This window comes from Salvelinus sp. IW2-2015, unplaced genomic scaffold, assembly GCF_002910315.2.
Source record: "Salvelinus sp. IW2-2015 unplaced genomic scaffold, ASM291031v2 Un_scaffold2017, whole genome shotgun sequence".
Lineage (NCBI taxonomy): Eukaryota > Metazoa > Chordata > Actinopteri > Salmoniformes > Salmonidae > Salvelinus > Salvelinus sp. IW2-2015.
In genome coordinates this window covers 109,637-132,808 of record NW_019943365.1, presented here as the reverse complement: position 1 = coordinate 132,808, position 23,172 = coordinate 109,637, and the positions used below count along the sequence as shown (strand labels likewise).

The 23,172-nt window shown below is 41.3% G+C and overlaps 1 protein-coding gene across 1 annotated transcript in view; it reads right to left on the bottom strand.

Annotated features, from left to right (window-relative positions):
* The window catches only part of LOC112072736 (collagen alpha-5(IV) chain-like), a gene marked incomplete at its 5' end in the record, with an annotated part of 60,653 nt that overhangs the window by 8,177 nt on the left and 29,304 nt on the right, over positions 1-23,172 (bottom strand). Inside the window, 17 exon segments of the mRNA XM_070439907.1 lie at positions 1,151-1,249; positions 1,862-1,990; positions 2,120-2,191; positions 2,430-2,502; positions 2,718-2,851; positions 8,859-9,044; positions 11,113-11,163; positions 11,393-11,572; positions 11,712-11,838; positions 12,151-12,290; positions 14,185-14,274; positions 14,766-14,867; positions 15,165-15,311; positions 15,688-15,777; positions 17,160-17,327; positions 18,907-19,020; positions 19,398-19,550. Coding sequence (XP_070296008.1) covers positions 1,151-1,249; positions 1,862-1,990; positions 2,120-2,191; positions 2,430-2,502; positions 2,718-2,851; positions 8,859-9,044; positions 11,113-11,163; positions 11,393-11,572; positions 11,712-11,838; positions 12,151-12,290; positions 14,185-14,274; positions 14,766-14,867; positions 15,165-15,311; positions 15,688-15,777; positions 17,160-17,327; positions 18,907-19,020; positions 19,398-19,550 — 2,055 coding nt within the window.

Here is a 23,172-nt window from a genome sequence, read left to right as displayed (position 1 = left end):
TCCCCCGATTGCGCAGTTTGACCAGTCTGCCCAGTCTGCCAGCTGTAGGAAGAGTCTTGGTGGTTACAAACTTCTTCCATTTAAGAATGTTGGAGGCCACTGTGTTCTTGGGGACCTTCAATGCTGCAGAAATATTTTGGTACCCTTCCCCAGATCCGTTCCTCGACACAATCTTGTCTCGGAGCTCTATGGACAAGTAATTCGACCTCATGGCTTGGTTTTTGCTCTGACATGCACTGTCAACTGTGGGACCTTATACAGACAGGTGTGTGACTTTCCAAATCATGTCAGGCGGCAGGTAGCCTAGTGGTTAGAGCGTTGGACTAGTAACCGGAAGGTTGCAAGATCGAATCCCCGAGCTGACAAGGTCAAAATCTGTCGTTCTGCCCCTGAACGACATAATAAGAATTTGTTCGTAACTGACTTGCCTAGTTAAATAAAGGTTAAAAATAAATGTCCAATCAATTGAATGTACCACAGGTGGACTCCAATCAAGTTGTAGAAACATCTCAAGGATGATCAATGGACACACGATGAACCTGAGCTCAATTTAGAGTATCATAGCAAAGAGTCAGAATACTTATATAAATAAGATATTTCTGTTTGATTTTTGAAATTGCAAACATTTCTAAAAACATGTTTTTCGCTTTGTCATTATGGGGTATTGTGTCTAGATTGCAAAAAAATATATATATATTTAATCAATTTTAGAAAAGGCTGTAACGCAACAAAATATGAAAAAAGTCAAGGGGTCTGAATATTTCCCGAAGGCACTGTACATGACTGATATACAGAATGATACCTGACTGATATACACAATAATAAATGACTGACATACACAATGGAAGGTTAGGTCTGTGTAACATAGAATATGTACTCCATGAGATTTTAAACATTATTCYTAGGCTAGATGGAAGGTTAGGTCTGGGCGACAAGTAGCCTAGCGGTTAAGAGCATTGGGCCAGTAACCGAAAGGCTGCTGGTTAAAATCACTGCGCAGACTAGGTGAAAAATCTGTTGCTGTGCCCTTGAGCAAGGCGAAGGACCTGAGCAAGATGGAAGGTTAAGTCTGTGTAACATACAGTATGTAGTTCAGGAGCTTTGAACCATTATTTGTGTTCTATGGACCTGAGCAAGATGGCAATCTTACCTGGCTGTCCGGCGGGTCCAGAGTCTCCCTTGCGGCCGAAGGCTCCACTGAATCCTGGCGGTCCTTCAGGACCGGGGTCCCCTGGTTGACCAGGCTGACCTGAAACAGACCAGAGGACTCAGTGAGTGGTCTCCGTTTGAGGGGAAAACTAGCTTCCTCCAGTAACTAGCTAACTGCAGCTTTAAGCCTCTGGCAAAACGAAGCTAACTGCAGCTTTAAGCCTTCTCTGGCAAAACGAAGCTAGCTGCAGCTTTAAGCCTTCTCTGGCAAAACAAAGCTAACTTCAGCTTTAAGCCTTCTCTGGCAAAACGAAGCTAACTGCAGCTTTAAGCATTCTCTGGCAAAACGACGCTAACTGCAGCTTTAAGCCTTCTCTGGTAAAACGAAGCTAACTGCAGATTTAAGCCTTCTCTGGCAAAACGACGCTAACTGCAGCTTTAAGCCTTCTCTGGCAAAATGAAGCTAACTGCAGTTTTAAGCCTTCTCTGGCAAAACGAAGCTAACTGCAGCTTTAAGCCTTCTCTGGCAAAACGAAGCTAACTGCAGCCTTAAGCCTTCTCTGGCAAAACGACGCTAACTGCAGCTTTAAGCCTTCTCTGGTAAAACGAAGCTAACTGCAGCTTTAAGCCTTCTCTGGTAAAACGAAGCTAACTGCAGCTTTATAAATTAAGTCCTGTGTCAAACAGACACTGGGTGTGACAGTCCAATGACCTGAGCGTCCCTCCTGTCCGGGAGGTCCTTGGGAGCCACGGTTGCCTGGCAGACCTGAAGGGCCAGGGGGGCCACGTTCTCCCTTCAGTGGGATGGGGGACGCAGCGACACCTGGGTCACCTTGGATTCCTGGAGTTAACAAAGACGGAGGTCAGAGTGTATGTGTGTATGTGTGTGTGAGATCGCTAACAGACACCCACTGCTTTTAGCCATTCATCTTTCTGGTGTTTCTCCTTTAGGATGCAACACTAGACTCACCAGCAGGACCAGGATCTCCAGGATCTCCAGGTAGACCGGATGATCCAGGCCTTCCAGATTCTCCCTTTAGTCCTGGAGTGGAAACAGAGAGGAGGAGAGAGGGAGAGGGAGGAAAAAGAGAGAGAGAAGGAGTGGAGAGAGAGAGGGGGAAGGGGGAGAGAGGGAGAGGGAGGAGAGATGGAGAGGGAAGGAATGGAGAGAGAGGAAGGAGAGAGGGAGAGGGAAGGAGTGAAGAGAATTAACGTCAGTGTTGACAATGTCAATGTTTTTGCTAATGTAAACGTATGTAATAATGCTGTTACTCGTTTACCTGGGAATCCGGGTACGCCGGGAAGTCCGATGTCTCCCTTCAGCCCGCTGCCACCAGGAGGGCCAGGAATACCCTGGTTACATGATAGGGGCATGGGTCATGTGACATCACAATCCCAGATGGAATTCTAATTTACTTCACARAATCCCAAACCAACCCATAGCCCCTTTCCCCGGGTTAGGATCTATATTTGAGAGTAGAGGATCAATGAAAGCAATTTGGTCCATGATTGAAATGGAATTCATCCTGCTATCAATATCTATGGATCTAAGTTGTTTGGTTCCTTACTGGGAATCCGGGCGATCCCAATTCTCCCTTCGCTCCGGGGAAACCAGGGGATCCGGATAATCCAGGGATTCCCTTCTCACCTTTGGTCCCTCCGCTGCCCCCAGGGCCACGGGGACCCTCGGGGCCAGGAGGACCTTCACACACAGAGATCAGAGGTCAGAGATAACAAACAACTCAACCTGACATTATAACAAAAAACAATATTAGTAACCATAGAGTTCAAACTAGATCTATCTGATCCATCTCTATGGTTACTGTAGAACACTATCTGATCCATCTCTATGGTTACTGTAGAACACTATCTGAACACTATCTGATCCATCTCTATGGTTACTGTATAACACTATCTGATCCATCTCTATGGTTACTGTACTAACCTGTTGTAATACAGTTGTTTATTGAAAACACCAAACCCATTTCAAATTTCACTGTAGCTGTATAGCTACTATACATACAACCATTAAAATACAGTATGGAATAAGGAAGCTATTGGGAGGAGCTATAGGAGGACGGCCTCATTGTAATTGCGTGGAAGGAATACATGTAACGGAGTCAAGATAAGTGGATTCCAAATGTTTGATACCGTTCCATTCATATACCCATCCATACAATGAGCCCGTCTCCTATAGCTCCTCCCAGCATCCTCTTTGGTAATGAAATACAGTACAAAAGGGGGGGGGGGGGGGGGGGGGGGGATGGAGTGTGTGTGTGTTCAAGTGTGTTTAGTTTATTTTGGGGTGTATTCTTGTGTGTGTACAGTTTATGTGTAGCCTACAGTTCTTTATTAGGCTACACTTCCCATCCTGGGAAATTAAAAGTGGTTAGAAAATCAGCAACGTGGTAAAGTCGTACCCAATCCAACAAAACGCTAGCGAGTGCCGGTCTCTTTGTGCTATCATTCCAATAATGCAATGGAGTTGGCAAGAGCACAAACGGATCAGGGACCAGGGCTAACAAAAATGGCCGCTATTCAATATGAACACAGATCAGTATTATCACAACAGAACAACAGTGGTCATCATCATCAAACACCATGGAGTCTAACCTGGAGGACCTAAGTATCCCAGAATTCCCTGTATAGCAGCAGTGCGGCAGAATGTGCAGGGGGAAAACAAGAGTTAGCATAGACACAGGATAACTAGCATCTGACACAGCCAGATCTCAATGGAAAACCAAATGAACTGTTTTAAGAAGTCAAATCTTATGCAGCTTATTTTCAATATCGTTATTTCATTTCAATTAATACCTGCTTGGGGTTTGGCTGTGTACATATATGATGAAACGGAAGTATTTGTAATAGTTTGAAAGGGAAAGCTAAATAGTGTCAGTTCTTAAAGTATTTAACGATAATGGAGAAAATGCTAACACATCTCTATATTATCTTACACGACATAATGCTAAATTCATGTTGATCAACTACTTAATCACCAAATGAGTCAATTCCAAGTTTAACACAATTACTGTATTTAGTGTTAGAAGTTTATGTGTTAATAACCAACATATTATTCATTCAAATTATCATCAGAAATTGTGGTTGCTAAAAAAGGTTTTGATTATTTCTAAACATGGTTTGTTTTACAAAATCTCAGTCTGTTACCACATTTAAAGACGAAACATATGAAAACATTCTAGCAAAAGTTACGTCCTTTTAGTTAAGGTTCTTTGACCAGTGTGAGTACTCAGAGGAAAATTGAGATTAGCAGGAGTAAAAAAGGCATGATCAGAAATTAAGGGAAGAAAGTAATTTATCAAATCAAGAGATCCAAGATCATTTGGCAACACTTAGAACACACAGCGCAGTCAAATGTTCTAGATTTGTTTTCCAGAACAGGGTCACAGTGAGATTAAATAGTTCAACATTTTGTTCTAGGTCAGGAGAACATGCAGTAGGACAGAAGCCTGGGTACTGGAACTATGACCTGAGGGACCTGGTCACGGACACGCGTGTCATCAGAGGGGGCGGGGCCACACCACAGGGGGTGGAGCCAAGCCACAGGAAACAGGAAGTACATGTCATCGCGCTCAACACTATATGGGGATGACGCTAGTCACACACCGAGCTGGGCTAGTATTACTGGGCTCAATAATGCTTGATATAATATTATTAATAGAAAGTAAATACAGGTAACTGCCTAAATAATGGAAAATMAGGGATACAAAGTATATTGAAAGCAGGTGCTTCGACACAGGTGTGATCCCTGAGTTATTTAAGCAATCAACATCCCATCATGCTTAGCGGCATGTATATAAATGCTGGGCAGGCCATTATTTTGGCTACKATGGTCAATACCGCCATCCACAGGACACGACCGGTCATTGAATGGTTCGATGAGCCTGAACAACGATGTAAACCATATGAAATGGCCGTCTCAGTCATCAGGTCTCAACCCAATTGAACACTTATGGGAGAGTTTGGAGCAGCGCCTGAGACAGCGTTTTCCACCACCGTCAAACAAAACACCAAATGATGGAATTTGTTGCATCTCTCCGATAGAGCTCCAGACAGTTGTAGAATCTAGGCCAAGGTGCAGAGAAGCTGCTCTGGCTTGTGTTGGCCCAACGCCCTATTAAGACGCTTCATGTTGGTGTTTCCTTTATTTTGGCAGTTACCTGTATGTGTAACTAGATCTCTAATACAAGATACTTTTGGGAGGTATTTTCTAGTACAGCTATAGGTGGTAAGGAGATAGTGATTTGAGGAAATTGAATAGAATGCTATAGACCCCTGAAACTCAACTCTGGACCTGGAAGCCAGATCCACTTTGTGTTTTCATTGTTCCCCTCTAATCAGGGACTGATTTAGACCTGGGACACCAAGGCGGGTGCAATTAATTATCAGGTAGAACAGAAAACCAGCAGGCGCCGGACTTCGTAGAGTCAGAGTTGAATACTGCTGGCATAGAGGATTATAGACCTATAGCAATCCTCTTTTAGACACATTATCAATGTGACTATGTATAGGGATTTGGAATTAAATCTCAAATTAAATCATGTTAAATTGTTTGAACTGAGCCCAGTTAGTCCAACTCTGTGCTATAGGCTGGCGTTGTGATTCAGGTGTACTTGGACACACATGGCCCGTGCAGGACAGTGGAGCGACAGATACAGATCACTGTGGCAGAAACACAGACGAGTCACAGACAAACCTTCTCAGTCTTAAGTGCAGTATACAGTCAGGGTCCATGTTATAGCTGACATCTACACTCAAAATGTTTAGTTGAAACTTGCAATACATTTTTAACTAATGGTCCGTAATAATAATCAATTCACTTTATACTGTAGTTAATGGTGGTCTTTCTTGTTTCGAGATTCATTCCCCAAAACGTTAGTTTAACATTAGCATTAGTTAAAGATAAGCTAGTTTCTCCCCTTACTAATATAACACAGTTAAAACTGTTACAGTTTTGACTCTGGCTCAACTGCATCACACCAATCTAACGTAATTAGACAAACACAGWCATCAACAGGACACACACAGCAGAGATGAAGAGATCAGGAACCGTTCCCCTGCAACCGAGAGGGGGAGGGGATGAGGGGATGCAAGTATGAACAACAAACAGATGGATGGATAGATGGATGGAGAACGTAGACATTGGGCGTCTCTCTCAACCCCGGCGGTGAGAGAGACACACTGATTGGTGTGTGGTAGCAGCACACCCTAACATTTCACAGTAATAGGCTAGAGGGGTGGGGTAAGTTTGCTTGCAATGTGCATGGTGGTGGTGGTGGTGATACAATCGGTTGGTTTGGGTCAGTGCTCAGTGTGTACAATGCAGTTCGACGATGGTGATTTGAGTGAATGTGTGTGTTTGTGCTCAGTGACATAGCTGATCTGGGACCAGTGGTGATTGACAAAGAGGTTCACGGCTCATGCAAATCAATGGGATTAACATGAAGAATTCGCACAACTGCAGTATGTCAGTTAGGCATAGTTTGCTGCCTGGTTTTCACCTGGATTTGGCTGGGTTGGTTGTGTGTGTGTGTGTGTGTGGGGGGGGGGGTGTATGCCACATGTCAGAGTGAGTATCTTTCAATAATCTATCTATCTACAGTGCATTCGGAAAGCATTCAGACCCCTTCCCCTTTTCTACATTTTGTTATGTTACAGCCTTTATTCTAAAATGGTTAAATAAAAAATGTTCCCCATCAATCTACACACAATACCCCACAATGACAAAGCAAAAACTTTTTAGCAAATGTATAAAAAATAGGTCTCCCGAGTGACGCAGCGTCTAAGGCACTGCATCACAGTGCTTGAGGCATCACTACAAACCTGGGTTCGATCCCAGGCTGTGTCACGACTGGCCGTGACCGCAAGTCCCATAGAGCGGCGGACAATTGGCCCAGCGTTGTCCGGGTTAGGGGAGGGTTTGGCCGGGGGGGCCTTTACTTGGCTCATCGCACTCTAACAACTCCTTGAGGCGGCGGGACGCCTGCAGACTGACTTTGGGCGTCAGTTGAACGCTGTTTCCTCTGACACATTGGTACAGCTGGCTTCCGGTTTAACCYAGTGGGTGTTAAGAAGCGCGGTCATGTTTCGGAGGACGCCATGACTCGACCTTCGCCTCCTGAGCCCGTTGGGGAGTTGCAACGATGAGACAAGATCGTAATTGGATCACAATTGGAAATCACGAAATTTGAGTGAAAAAGGGGGTAAAAAAATAATATATATAAACATGTACATTAATACCTTATTAACATAAGTATTCAGACCCTTTGCTATGAGACTGAAATTGAGCTCAGGTGCATCCTGTTTCGATTGATCATCCTTGAGATGTTTCTTCAACTGATTGGAGTCCACCTGTGGTAAATTCAAATGATTGGACATGATTTGGAAAGGCACACACCTGTCTATATATAAGGTCCCACAATTGACAGTGCATGTCAGAGCAAAAACCAAGCCATGAGGTCAAATTAATTGTCCGTAGAGCTCCGAGACAGGATTGTGTCGAGGCAAAGATATGGGGAAGGGTATCAAAAAATGTATGCAGCATTGAAGGCCCCCAAGAATACAGTGGCCTCATTCTTAAATGGAAGAAGTTTGGAACCACCAAGACTCTTCCTAGAGCTGAGCAATCAGAGGTGACCCGATGGTCACTCTGACAGAGCTGCAGAGTTCCTCTGTGGAGATAAGAGAACCTTCCAGAATGACAACCATCTCTGCAGCACTCCACCAATCAAGCTACTCCTCAGTAAAAGGAACATGACAGCACGTTTGGAGTTTGCCAAAAGGCACCTAAATGACTCTCAGACCATGTGAAACAAGATTCTCTGGTCTGATGAAACCAAGATTGAACTCTTTGGCCTGAATGTCAAGCGTCACGTCTGGAGGAAACCTGGCACCATCCCTACGGTGAAGCATGGTGGTGGCAGCATCATGCTGTGGGGATGTTTTTCAGCGGCAGGGACTGGGAGATTAGTCAGGGTCGAGGAAAAGGTGAACAGAGCAAAGTACAGAGAGATCCTTGATGAAAAGCTGCTCCAGAGTGCTGAGGACCTCAGACTGGGGTGAAGGTTCACCTTCCAACAGGACAGCGACACTAAGCACACAGSCAAGAAAACACAGGAGTGGCTTCAAGACAAGTCTCTGAATGTCCTTGAACCTGATTGAACATCTCTGGAGATACCTGAAAATAGCTGTGCAGCGACACTCCCCATCCAACTTGACAGAGCTTGAGAGGATCTGCTGAYAAGTATGGGAGAAACTCCCCAAGTACAGGTGTGCCAAGCTTGTAGCGTCATACCCAAGAAGACTCAAGGCTGTAATCGCTGCCAAAGGTGCTTTAACAAAGTACTGAGTAAAGGGTCTGAAAACTTATGTAATGTGATATCAGTTTTACATTTTTTATAAATAAGCAAACATTTCTAAAAAGGTAAAAAGGTATTGTGTGTAGATTGATGAGGGGAAAAAAACGATTTAATCAACTTTTGAATAAGGCTGTAATGTGGAAACATTCAAGGAGTCTGAATCCTATCTATGTATCTATCTATCTAATGTCCTTCCCAGTCCATGACTCAATACATTTTTTWAAATATTAACTGTAACATACACCAACCAGGACATTCTACACTTCAAAATGGCCAGAAAACCAGGCAGTAACGTTGGTTATCAGGTGATGGAGTGATCGATTCATAACATACCTCCTCTTCCAGGGGGGCCGGGGGATCCACTGTTACCCTTGGGCCCCTGGAGGGCCACACCTGGGCCACCAGGGGGCCCGATGCTCCCGGGGGACCCAGGTTGGCCGGGAAAGCCCATCTCTCCCTTCTGACCAGGGAACCCAGGGTTACCCGGAAGACCAGGGGCGCCAAAATCTCCCTTAGCACCTGGAGGGTACAGACGGCAACCACACAGGGTCATTTCAGAATCACTTTAATTCGCCAAGTACATTTACACATACCTGGAAATTGACTAAGTGAATTGACTCAGTGAATTGGTGCTGCCAGCAATAGACAAATTGTAAAGACAGAGTACAAACGGAATACAAACGTTATACAGACAGTATATACAATATAAATACAGCAAACCTGAAACATTGAACATTTGGTGTTGTGAGCGAGAAGTGTTGATTGAAGGATGTTGGTCGATGTAGAGTAGTAGTAGTAGTAGTAGTAGTAGTTATAGTATAAGTAGTAGTAGTAGTTGTTATAGTATAAGTAGTAGTAGTAGTAGTTGTTATAGTATAAGTATAAGTAGTGGTCGTAGTAGTAGTAGTAGTAGTAGTAGTTATAGTATAAGTAGTAGTAGTGGTCGTAGTAGTAGTAGTGGTCGTAGTAGTAGTAGTAGTAGTCAGTATAGTAAGTAGTAGCTAGAAGGTAGTTGGTAGTAGTAGTAGTAGTAGTAGTAGTCGTAGGTAGTAGTAGTGGTTGTAGTAGAATAGTAGTGGTGTGTAGTAAGAGTAGTAGTCGGTTGTAGTAAAAGTTGAGTAGTAGTAGTGGTAGTAGAAGTAGTGTAAGTAGTAGTAGAGTGGTCAGTATAGTAGTAGTAGTTAGATAGTTGTATAGTAGTATAGTAGTAGTAGTAGTAGGTTGTAGTAGTGGTATCAGTAGTAGTAGTAGTAAGTAGTAGTTGTAGGTGAAGTAGTAAGTGGTTGTAGTAGTAGTAGTAGTAGTTTGTTAGTAAAATAGTAGTGGTTGGTAAAAAGTAGTAGTGGTTGTGTATATAGTATAGTAGTAGTAGTTGTAGTAGAGGGTATGTAGTAAAAAGTAGTAGTGTGTGTAGTAGGTAGTAAGATAGTAGTTAGTGGTTGTAGTAGTAGTGGTGTAGTAAAAGTGTATGGTTGTAGTAAAAGATAGTCGTAGCAGTTGTTGCTAGTAAATATAGTGAGTAGTAGTAGTGGTTGTAGTATAAATAGTAGTAGTAGTAGTAGTTGTAGTACTAGTAGTAGTAGTGGTTGTTAGTAGAAGTAGTAGTGGTTGTAGAAAAGCAGTAGTGGTTGTAGTAAAAATAGTAGTAGTAGTGGTTTGTAGTATAGTAGTAGTAGTAAGTAGTAAGTTGTAGTAGCAGCAGTAGTAGTTGTAGTACCAGCAGTAGTATGTAGTAGCAGCGTGTAGTAGTAGTAGTAGAGTATAGTAGCAGCAGTAGTATTAGCAGTGGTTGTTAGTAGTAGTAGCAGTAGTGTAGCAGCAGTAGTGTTGTAGGCAGTATAGTAGCAGCAGTCAGTAGCAATAGTAGTGTAGCAGCAGTAGTTTTAGTATGGTTGTAGTAGTAGTAGTAGTAGTAGTAGCAGCAGCAATAGCATTTGTAGCAGTAGCAGTAGCAGTGAATTGACTCAGTGAATTGGTGCTGCCAGCAATAGACAAATTGTAAAGACAGATACAAACGGAATACAAACATTATACAACAGTATATACAAAATAAATACAGCAAACTGAAACATTGAACATTTGGTGTTGTGGGGGGAGAAGTGTTGATGGTAGGATGTTGGTCGATGTAGAGTGTAGTTAGTAGTATAGTAGTAGTAGTTGTTATATATAAGTAGTAGTAGTGTCGTGAGTAGTAGTAGTAGTAGTAGTAGTAGTAGTAGTAGTAGTAGTAGTATAGTAGTAGTATAGTCAGTCAGTAAGTAGTAGTATTGTAGTAGTAGTAGTGTAGTAGTTTTTTGTGATAAGTATAGTAGTTAGTAGTAGTGTAGTAGTATAGTAGTGGTAGTAGTAGTAGTAGAGGTGGCAGCAGTAGCAGTAGCAGTAGTAGTAGTAGTAGAGTTTTGTGGTGTGCGTGGTGTGTSTGGTGTGTGTATGCTGTGTGTATTGTGTCTGTATGATGTGTATGGAATGTGTGGTGTGTGTATGATGTGTGTATGGTGTCTGTATGGTGTGTATAGTATGTGTGGTGTGTGTATGATGTGTGTATGGTGTCTGTATGGTGGGTACAATCAAGTGGTGTGACTCTCACCTGGTGACCCTGGGAGACCAGGAGAACCGGGGCCGCCGAAACCAGAAAGACCTGGAAGAGAAGAAGATCATGGGAAAAAAGAGGAGTGAGATTTAGACATCCAACTATTATATAACACATTTTGGAAGAATCATAATTTTCAAAGAGATTTGAAAGAGAATAGTTATACCCTTATACAAGTACATGGTCTTTCTGCGTAATATCGCCATGATAAGAACAACTCAGTGACGAGAACTGTATCATGGGTAATGTAGTTATCTCGTGTGACTACGCCACCTACCTTGGTCTCCTTTGACTCCCGCTGGTCCAGGGATTCCGTCGCGGCCTGCCTGACCCTTGTCGCCTGGGAACCCAGGTGATCCGGCACGGCCATTCTCTCCCGGTCGCCCGGGGCCTCCGGCGGGACCGGGGTTACCAGGGGTACCGTCCAGACCCTTAGGCCCGGGAATACCGGGAGAACCTAAATGAATTACCGCAAAGACAGACGGACAGATTTAATGACAAAGGTAAATGGATTTTACATGAAGACACTATTCCTGGTTTTCCCACTGTACAGCACTGGTGGTTAGCACCATAACCGTTAGTTACCGGAAGCGTACCTTGGAATCCTGGGAGGCCGGGGTCGCCTTTGGCTCCGGGGCCGCCGGGAAACCCTGGAAGACCTGGTGTTCCGGGAGTTCCTTTCTCTCCATTTTGTCCGGGGAATCCCGACCGACCGGGCTCACCCTGTGTGTGAGAGTGTGTGAGTGTGAGAGTGTGTGTGAGAGAGAGAGAGAGAGTGGAATAAAGTTACATTATAGATAGAGAATTCATTTATCTAATATTGAAAGTAAAACTAACAGTACTAGCTCGACAACTACTGATAATAAAGATAACAACTACATCAATATAGCACTTTTCTATATATTACAAATCTCATTCATATTTAGTAGACAGTTCACTACAAAATACTCAAATAACTAATCTAAACCTGGAGAGATAAAGATTCAAGCATAAAGGAACCCATGGTTCTATGCGGTTCCAAAGTCATTTCCATACCTTGGGACCTGTAGCTCCTGTGGCACCAAATCCGGGGGAACCTGGGTCTCCTTTAGCTCCGGGGAACCCTGGTGCTCCTGAACTGCCGGGTACGCCCGACCGACCTAGCTGGCCTGGAGTTCCTTTCGCTCCTGTGGGTCCTGTGACATCATCATAAAATGGACAATAAGATTAGCGCAGTTGGCCAAATAGAGTTAATTCACAACACTCCAACTGTGATTCATCTATCAATCAGTTCACTGACAACACTAATCAATCAGTTCACTGACAACACTAATCAATCAGTTCACTGACAACACTAATCAATCAGTTCACTGACAACCGTAATCAATCAGTTCACTGACAACAAATCTATTTTCATCAACTAAACTGTTACAAGAACTACTGGACACAGAAAATGATTCAGGCGTAAGAATTCATAATGGGTTAATATCAAAAGGAGTGTTGATGGTGAGAGTGGCAGAGTCTAAGGGGTTTATACACGTTTTAAAATTATTTATTGCATTTCGGTGAATAAAATATAAAAGTGACAAGAGAATAAACAAACCATGGTGGTGCAGAGTGGATATGAGGTTACATCATGATGGTGATGGTGATGTTGAGGTTATACAACATGATGGTGATGGTAATGAGGTATACAATGATGGGATGGTATGAGGTTATACAACATGATGGTGATGATAGAGGTTTACAACATGATGGTGATGGTATGCAGGTTATACAACAGATGGTGATGATATGAGGTATACACATGATGGTGGATGGTAATAGGTTATACAACATGATGGTGATGATTGAGTTATACAACATGATTGGGTGAATGAGGTATAAAGAGGTTATTACAAACATGATGGTGATCGGATATGAGGTTATACACAATGATGGTGATGATATGAGGTTAATACACATTGATGGTGATGATATGAGGTTATACAAATGATGGTGGATGAGTATGAAGTTTATACAACATGATGGTGATGATTATGAGGGTGTATGACAACATGATGGTGATGGATATGAGGTTATACAACATGATGTGATTGTATATGAGGTTATACAACATGATGGTGATGTATGAGGTTATACCAAATGTGGTGATGATATGAGGTTATACAACATGATATGGTGATGGTTGAAGGTTTATCAACATGATGGTGATGGTATGAGGTTAATAACAAACATGATGGTGATGGTAATGAGGTTATACAACATGATGGTGATGATGATGAGGTTATACAACATGATGGTGATGATATGAAGGTTATACAACATGTGTAATGGTGATGTATGGGTTATACAACATGATGGTGATGGTATGAGGTTATACAACATGATGGTGATGGTATGAGGTTACAACATGATGGTGTGGTATGAGGTATACAAGCATGATGGTGATGATATGAGGTTATACAACATGATGGTGATGATATGAGGTTATAACAACATGATGGTGATGGTATGAGGTTAATACAAAATGATGGTGATGGTATGAGGTTTATACAACATGATGGTGATGGTATGAGGTTATACAACATGATGGTGATGGTATGAGGTTAAATACAACATGATGGTGATGATATGAGGTTAACAAACATGATGGTGATGATATGAGGTATACAACATGATGGTGATGATGAGGTTATACAACATGATGGGTGATGGTATGAGGTTATACAACATGATGGTGATGGTATGAGGTTATACAACAATGATGGATGATGGGTATGAGGTTATACAACATGATGGTGATGATATGAGGTTAACAACATGATGGTGATGATATGAGGTATATACAACATGATGGTGATGATATGAGGAACTGTGTGATAGGGATATACAACATGATGGTGATGATATGAGGTTATACAACATGATGGTGATGATATGAGGTTATACAACATGATGGTGATGATATGAGGTTATACAACATAATGGTGATGATATGAGGTTATACAACATGATGGTGATGATATGAGGTTATACAACATGATGGTAATGGTGGGGATATGGGGTTATCGGCTGGCTGACACCCACCTGGGAAGCCCATATCTCCCATGTTGCCTTTAAGTCCTTGGCTTCCTGGTGAGCCGGATACTCCAGGGATACCCATGTCTCCTTTGGGACCTGGAGATATTACGTAAAGAATAGTAAATAATCAATACATGACATTAGAGGTCTCGTTTGGGACCTGAGCACAAGGGAAAGAGGATGTTAGGAATGATTATTCAGTAGAGGACATTTTGGAGAACATTCTGGTGCTCAATGACAACTTGAGACATATGTATTTTATAAGCCCATGTTGGTTGGGCGTATCTGAAGATGCAAGACACTAATAATGAAATAATTAATATGTGAACAGCACATTGAAGTCAACAGGAAACATTATCAAGAAAGATCTCTAGGTAGGATGACTACTATAGGATGACTTTACTATAGGATGACTGTACTATAAGATGAATGTACTATAGGATGACTGTATTATAGGATGACTGTACTATAGGATGACTGTAATTCTAGGATGACTGTATAAACTACTTAATGGATAGACTAAGGATACTTACTTAGGATGACTGTACTCATAGGATGACTGTATTATAGGATGACTGTACTATAGCCTGTTTGAGGTCCAGGTAACCCAGGTCTTCCATCCTGTCCTGATATACCAGCGTCTCCAGGGAGACCGAAAATACCCTTCTGACCCGGCTGACCTCGCAAACCTACACAGCACAGAGACAGAATGGTTAGACAGACAGACAGACAGGACACTGTTTCAGTAATAGCAGTAAATATATTAAACAAGAGTTGGGCATCCATCTTTGCTGAGTGTAAGTCTTTCATCTACACTGGGGAGAACGTCTACATTCATAACGCTTGCAGAGGTGCCTAGATTTGTTATGAGAGTGCCCAGTGGAGCACCATTGGGCACCCTTTTATTTACTAAAATCCTGCATTTTATAGTCATTATGATCATGACAGATAGATAGATTGAAAGACTGACCGACAAACAGACGTACCTGGTTCTCCTACATCTCCATTGGCTCCCTTGATTGAAGGGGGAGTGTTGCTGGGACCGGGGAGTCCTATGAGACCGGGGTCTCCTCTGTCTCCCTTCAGACCTGGACTGCCGGTCCCACCTGGTCGCCCTGGGAAACCATCGTCACCTGGAGGAAGGAGACACTCAGGGTCAGAGGGTCTATTACCCAAGACACGTACAGTACTAACACGTGTGTGTTTATGTGTGTGTGTGGGTTCCTTATAGCTAATGCAGCAGATGTTTAGGACTAGTTTGTTTGATTGTAAGACCTGGCATCTGTGTGATCTTGGTCAGATGTGGATCTATTGCGACTGCTGTCCTACGACTCCATGGTCTATATAGTAGCAGTTCCTTTAGGTGTGTGCTTGTGTGTGTGTGTGTGCGTGTGTGTGCGCTTGTGTGTGTGTGTGTGCTTATGTGTGTGCATGTGTGTGTGCATGTGTGTGTGTGTGCATGTGTGTGTGTGTGCATGTGTGTGTGTGTGCATGTGTGTGTGTAGCTGCCTTTAGGTCCAGGGAAGCCGGGCCCTCCGGGGTTGCCAGGGGATCCCAGAGATCCAGGAGTTCCCATTACACCCATGTCTCCTTTACCACCTGTTGAAAGACAGAGAGGTAGGTTGGGGACATTGAAAAAAATGAGCACCTTTTTGGAAGTCAGAGATGGAGCAACAGGCATAATATGTAGACAGTCAGTCAAACACGTCAAACAGAAAATAAAAACAAAATAGAGAGAGAGGAGACAGGTTACACATCTTCTGACTGGCATCTCCCATCAACACAGGTACACATCTTCTGACTGGCATCTTCCCATCAACACAGGTTACACATCTTCTGACTGGCATCTTCCCATCAACAACAGGTTACACATCTTCTGACTGGCACTTCCCATCAACACAGGTTACACATCTTCTGACTGGCATCTTCCCATCAACACAGGTTACACATCTTCTGACTGGCATCTTCCCATCAACACAGGTTACACATCTTCTGAGTGCATCTTCCCATCAACACAGGTTACACATCTTCTGACTGGCATCTTCCCATCAACACAGGTTACACATCTTCTGACTGGCATCTTCCCATCAACACAGGTTACACATCTTCTGACTGGCATCTTCCCATCAACACAGGTTACACATCTTCTGACTGGCATCTCCATCAACACAGGTTACACATCTTCTGACTGGCATCTTCCCATCAACACAGGTTACACATCTTCTGACTGGCATCTTCCATCAACACAGTTTACACATCTTCTGACTGGCATCTTCCATCAACACAGTTACACATCTTCTGACTGGCATCTTCTCATCAACACAGGTTACACATCTTTGACTGGCCTCCTCCATCAACACAGGTTACACATCTTCTGATGGCCTCCTCCATCAACACAGGTTACACATCTTCTGACTGGCCTCCTCCCATCAACACATGTTACACATCTTCTGACTGGCCTCCTGCCATCAACACAGGTTACACATCTTCTGACTGGCCTCCTGCCCATCAACACTGTTACACATCTTCTGACTGGCCTCCTCCATCAACACAGGTTTACACACTCTGACCTGGCCTCCTGCCATCAACACAGGTTACTTTGGGTCTTTACTGGAAGTCAGAGCATGCGTCCCAAATGACAGCCTATTCCCACTACTTTTGACCAGGGCTCTTATCAAAAGTAGTGCACTATAAAGGGAAATGGACTGAAACAGACATATAGGCTGTGTTTACACAGGCAGCCCAATTCTGATCTTATGCCACTAATGGTCTTTTGACCAATCAGATCCGATTTTTTGCCATTAATTGGTCAAAAGATCAGAATTGGTCTGTCTGTGTAAAACTCTGATTCTGATCTTTTGCCTAATTATTGGCAAAAGATCTGATCCAATTGGTCAAAAGACCAATAATTGAACAAAATATCAGATTTGGGCTCCTGGGTTAAATCTGCCATAGATCAGAAATGGTTGACATTATCTTACCAGGCAGGCCAGGTATTCCATCGCGGCCAGGACCACCGGGGTTACCCTGAGGTCCACCTCCCCCGGGGCTGCCGGGGAAACCGGGACTTCCTCTGTCTCCTGGCAARCCTGTAATGCCCGGGCCAGGAAGACCGGAGTCTCCCTTCTCTCCATTGTTGCCTGAGTATCCTGCAACGCCGAGGATCAAGGACAGTGTCAGGACAGATTCTCACTTTCTGATCAGCATCTGTCCCTCAWATATGACATCACAGAAAGTCCATTTTGTCAAATGCAAAAAACAAAAAAATTCTGTCTTACGGAAATTTGAAGGACAATAAAGCTTTTTGAGTTTGACTTGTAGTGCTAGTGYAATCTAGTGACTATTCAACACATTGTAAAGGTCCCATATGTCAGTCCAGAATAAAATAACCTAATTGTATATCACTACCTCATAGCTGGAGTAATGTCACGCAGAACAGAAGTACAGTCCCTAAARCAATCAACCAATCACACAGAAATACAGTACCAATGAACCAATCAGCTGCCAAAAAGAGACTTCAGTTCAGATAGGCTGCGGTACAATACCTTTCTCGCCTTGAGGTCATGAGTTCAGAGAGCGGCAGGTAAGCAGGGCAAATGTTCAAAATGGAGCTGATGGAGCGGATTGGAGAAAGAGATGTGGGGACGGGGGGGGATGCTCTAGGTCTATCCAACATGACATACATGAGGAAAGAGCCTTCAGAACTGAGCCCTGGGTGGAGGTGACTGGTTAGTACGTTGTTTTGTGTACTAGCCAGGTAGAGGACAGTGTGAAGTTATTGGTGAGGTTTTGGCTTGAACCAGAAAGGTAAATTGTGTTTAAGAGTGAGGAGAACAAATACAGGAAAGGTAGACTTGTGGAATTGTGCGTTTGGGTGATAGCTGACAGCCAAACGTGTGGAATTGTGCGTTTGGGTGATAGCTGACAGCCAAACGTGTGGAATTCGCCAAAGAGACATCGACAACACGCAAAAGAAGAATAGAAAAAGATTGTTGTGAGGTGAGAAGACGAAGAAAGAGAGAATTCCCAAGATCAGGGTACGGTTACCGTCTGATGTTCCATCTCTGAGACAGGATCACCCATAGAGACATGCTATCGCCATGTTGACGTCATTCAGTGCTCAACAAATAAACCCTTTACAGGTGAACCACTTACAAACTGTTTGCAAACCCTTTGGTGCTCAAAAGCCTTGCAGTGGGGTGGTGTTACCTGCGTAATAACTAGTGTGACAACATAGCTTGAACCACATAGCCAGCCCACTGAGATACATCATTAACATTAATATAAGAGACCTTTGGGTGACCATGCACATAACACTGTGTGACTCAGACAATCCATTCTGGATAACACATATTCAGTCATCTCAAACACAAGATAACCTGGTAAAAACAACAAGATAACTATGTATTTTAAAATGCAGCATAAATATACATATTACATGGGTTTTCCTTTTGCATACGTTTAATATGATAACAATTCTTAGCATTGCATCTACAATATGGTGATACTAGAAGGTCTGCTGCAACCACATATAATTGCTACCAATCTCAATCAAATTCTATCACTCAATCTCCAATCAATATATCTATCAGAATTCATCTCTATCAATCTCAAATCTCAATCAATGCTAGCAATCTTAATCTCAATATCAGACTCAAACACTATCCATCTCTAATCAATCAGCTAGTCAACAGTCAGCTCTGTTCTGTTTGTTGTTATAAGGCTTACCTGGAGGACCCATAGGTCCTGGGGGTCCGACAGGGCCGGGGACACCCTGAGAGCCGATGTTGGGTGATCCTTGAGGGCCACGAGCTCCGGGTCTACCAGGGATACCAGAGTCACCTGGGAGACAGACAGGTACAGACCACACAATATAGCAATACCAACTAACTAGCTTGCGAATAAAATACTCTATTTCTGTAAGGATAATTTTTATTGACGATTCTCCATTGAGCATGCTTTAAGTCTAGAACTAAGCTTAATCTGTGTCTGTAAAAATCATCACAGAAAGAATTTGCCTAGATTATAGTATGATATTGTTGATGTATGAAGAGAGTATATAATAACATAGTCATCTTAAAAATGACTTTAATTCGAAACCACTGACACACACTTAATCAGTATACATTAGGTGACCGATGTGGGAATCAAACCCACTACGTCAGCGTTTCTAAGCGCCAAACTCCAGCCGACCACGCCATCAGAAGTTGGAACCGTACCTTTGGCACCAGGGCCGCCATCAAGGCCGGATCGTCCTGGCAAGCCGGGGTTGCCAGGGAAACCAGAGTCTCCTTTGGGCCCAGGGAATCCTTTATCTCCGGGCAAGCCTGGTGAGCCCTGGGGACCTGGCAGCCCGAAGCCTGGCTCTCCCTATCACACACACACAAAGAAAAACTTCAATGGATATACAAACACAGACAAATGTTAACAGAGACAACTGTGTCTGTCAGATAACTAGGTTTACATTTGTTGTTACCCTTCACCCGATCCTATGTTATCTAGTTTGGATTATTCATAGCTGTACATGAAATGACTGTAATTAAGTCCATATACAGTAGTGGGGATGTGGTAAGCAACTTAACTCCGGGTCCACCTGGCTGTCTGTCTCTAAAGTAGTAGAGTTAGTATGTATCTATAGTAGTAGTGTTAGTCTGTATCTATAGTAGTGGAGTTAGTATGTATCTATAGTAGTCTGTATCTATAGTAGTAGTGTTAGTCTGTATCTATAGTAGTATGTATCTACAGAAGTAGTGTTAGTATGTATCTACAGTAGTCTGTATCTACAGTAGTAGTGTTAGTCTGTATCTATAGTAGTAGTGTTAATCTGTATCTATAGTAGTAGTGTTAATCTGTATCTATAGTAGTAGTGTTAGTCTGTATCTATAGTAGTAGTGTTAGTCTGTATCTACAGTAGTAGTGTTAGTCTGTATCTATAGTAGTAGTAGTTTAGTCCTGTAATCTAAAGTAGTAGAGTTAGTATGTATCTATAGTAGTAGTGTTAGTCTGTATCTTATGTAGTCTGTATTATAGTAGTAGTAGTTAGTCTGTATCTATAGTAGTAGAGTTAGTTGTTAATCTATAGTAGTCTGTATCTTATAGTTAGTAGTGTTAGTCTGTATCTATAGTAGTAGTGTTAGTCTGTATCTATAGTAGTAGTGTTAGTCTGTATCTATAGTAGTAGGTTAGTCTGTATTATATGTAGTGAGTTAGTCTGTATCTATAGTAGTAGAGTTAGTCTGTATCATAGTAGTAGAGTTAGTCTGTATCTATAGTAGTAGTGTTAGTCTGTATCTATAGTAGTAGTGTTAGTCTGTATCTATAGTAGTAGATGTTAGTCTGTATCTATAGTAGTGAGTTAGTCTGTTTAAAGTAGTAGGTAGTTGTATCTATAGTAGTAGTGTTAGTCTGTATCTATAGTAGTCTGTATCTAAGTAGTGTGTAGTCTGTATCTATAGTAGTAGTGTTAGTCTGTATATAGTAGTAGGTTTAGTCTGTATCTTATAGTAGTAGAGTTAGTCTGTATCTATAGTAGTAGAGTTAGTCTGTATCTATAGTAGTAGTTAGTCTGTATCTATAGTAGTAGTGTTAGTCTGTATCTATAGTAGTAGAGTTTAGTCTGTATTTATAGTAGTAGAGGTTAGTCTGTATCTATAGTAGTAGTGTTAGTCTGTATACTATAGTAGTAGAGTTATGCTGTATCTATAGTAGTAGAGTTAGTCTGTATCTATAGTAGTAGTGTTAGTCTGTATCTATAGTAGTAGTTTAGTTGTACTATAGTAGTAGGTTAGTCTGTATCTATAGTAGTAGTGTTAGTCTGTATCTATAGTAGTAGAGTTAGTTGTATCTATCAGTAGTAGTGTTATTGTACTTATGTAAATGTATCTATGTTTGTAGAGTTAGTTCTGTATTCTTATAGTAGTAGTGTTAGTCTGTATCTATAGTAGTAGTTGTTAGTCTGTATCTATAGTAGTAGAGTTAGTATCTGTATCTATAGTAGTAGTTGTTAAGTCTGTATCTATAGTAGTATGTATCTAATAGAGTAGTTAGTCCTGTATCTATAGTAGTATGTTATGTCTGTATCTATAGTAGTAGAGTCAGTCTAGTATTGCTAAATAGTAGTTCTGTATCTATAGTAGTAGTGTTAGTTCTGTATCTAATAGTAGTATGTTAGTCTGTTATCTATTAGTAGTAGTGTTAGTCTGTATCTAAGTAGTTAGTAATGGTTAGTCTGAATCTACAGTAGTAGAAGTCGTTCTGTATTCTATAGTAGTCTGTATCTATAGTAGTAGAGTTACGTCTGTATCTATAGTAGTAGTGGTGTTAGTCTGTATCTATAGTAGTAGTGTTAGTCTGTATCTATAGTAGTAAGTTAGTATGTATCATATAGTAGTGTAATCTGTATTATATAGTTATGTATCTATAGTAGTAGAGTTAGTCTGTATCTATAGTAGTAGTGTTAGTTGTATCTATAGTAGGTAGGTTTAGTCTGTATCTATAGTAGTAATGTTTAGTCTGTATCTATAGTAAGTGTTAGTGTTATCTATAGTAGTTAGAGTTATGTCTGTATTATTAGTATAGTTAGTCTGTATTATAGTAGTAGATGTTAAGTCTGTATCTATAAGTAGTAGTGTATCTTATTAGGTAGTAGAGTTAGTCTGTTATCTTATTAGTAGTAGATAGTTTATCGTATCGTATATAGTAGTGTTAGTCTGTATCTATAGTAGTAGAGTTAGTGTATCTATAGTAGTTAGTGTAGTGTATTATGATATGTAGTCTGTATCTATAGTAGTAGTGTTTAGTCTGTATCTATAGTAGTAGTGTTAGTCTGTTCTATAGTAGTAGTGTTAGTCTGTATTATTAGTAGTAGTGTTAGTCTGTATCTATAGTAGTAGTGTTATGTCTGTATCTATAGTAGTAGTGTTAATTCATGTATCTATCTATGTATAGTGTTAGTATAGTTGTATCTATAGTAGTAGAGTTATCTGTAATCTATATGTAGTAGTGTTTAGTCTGTATCTATAGTAGTAGTGTTAGCTGTATCTATAGTAGTAGGTTTAGTCTGTATCTATAGTAGTAAGTGTGTTAGTCTTGTATCTTATAGGTAGTAGTGGTTAGTCTGTATCTATAGTAGTAGTGTTAGTCTGTATCTATAGTAGTAGAGTTAGTATGTATCTATAGTAAGTAGTGTAAGTCTGTATCTATAGTAGTATGTATCTATAGTAGAAGTTGTATCTTAGTAGTAGAGTTAGTCTGTATCTATGTAGTAGTTGTTAGTCTGTATCTATAGTATTGTTCTGTATCTACAGTAGTAGATGTTAGTCCTGTATCTATAGTAGTCTGTATCTACAGTAGTAGTGTTAGTCTGTATCTATTATGTAAGTCTGTATCTACTGTAGTATGAGTTTAGTCTGTATCTATAGTAGTATGGTATCTACAAAGTAGTAGTGTGTTATCTGTATCTATAGTAGTCTGTATTACAGTAGTAGAGTTAGTCTGTATCTATAGTAGTATTTAGTCCTGTACTATAGTAAGTAGTGTTAACTGTAATCTACAGTAGTAGTGTTAGTCTGTATCTATAGTAGTAGAGTTAGTCTGTATCTATAGTAGTAGTGTTAGTCCTGTATCTATAGTATATGTTAGTCTGTATCTATAGTAGTTATGTTAGTTAATGTAGTTAGTCTGTATCTATGTAGTCTGTATCTAAGTAGTAGTGTTAGTCTGTATCTATAGTATTATGTATCTATAGTAGTGTGTTAGTCTGTATCTATAGTAGTATGTATCTATAGTAGTAGTGTTATGTCTGTATCTATAGATAAAGTGTTAGTCGGTATCTATAGTAGTAGTAGTTAGTCTGTATCTATAGAGTAGTGTTAGTCTGTAATCTATAGTAGTCTGATCTATAGTAGTATGTATTATGTTCGCTATGTATCTATAGTAGTTAGTGTTAGTCTGTATCTATAGTAGTACTAGTGTTAGTCTGTATCATTAGTAGTA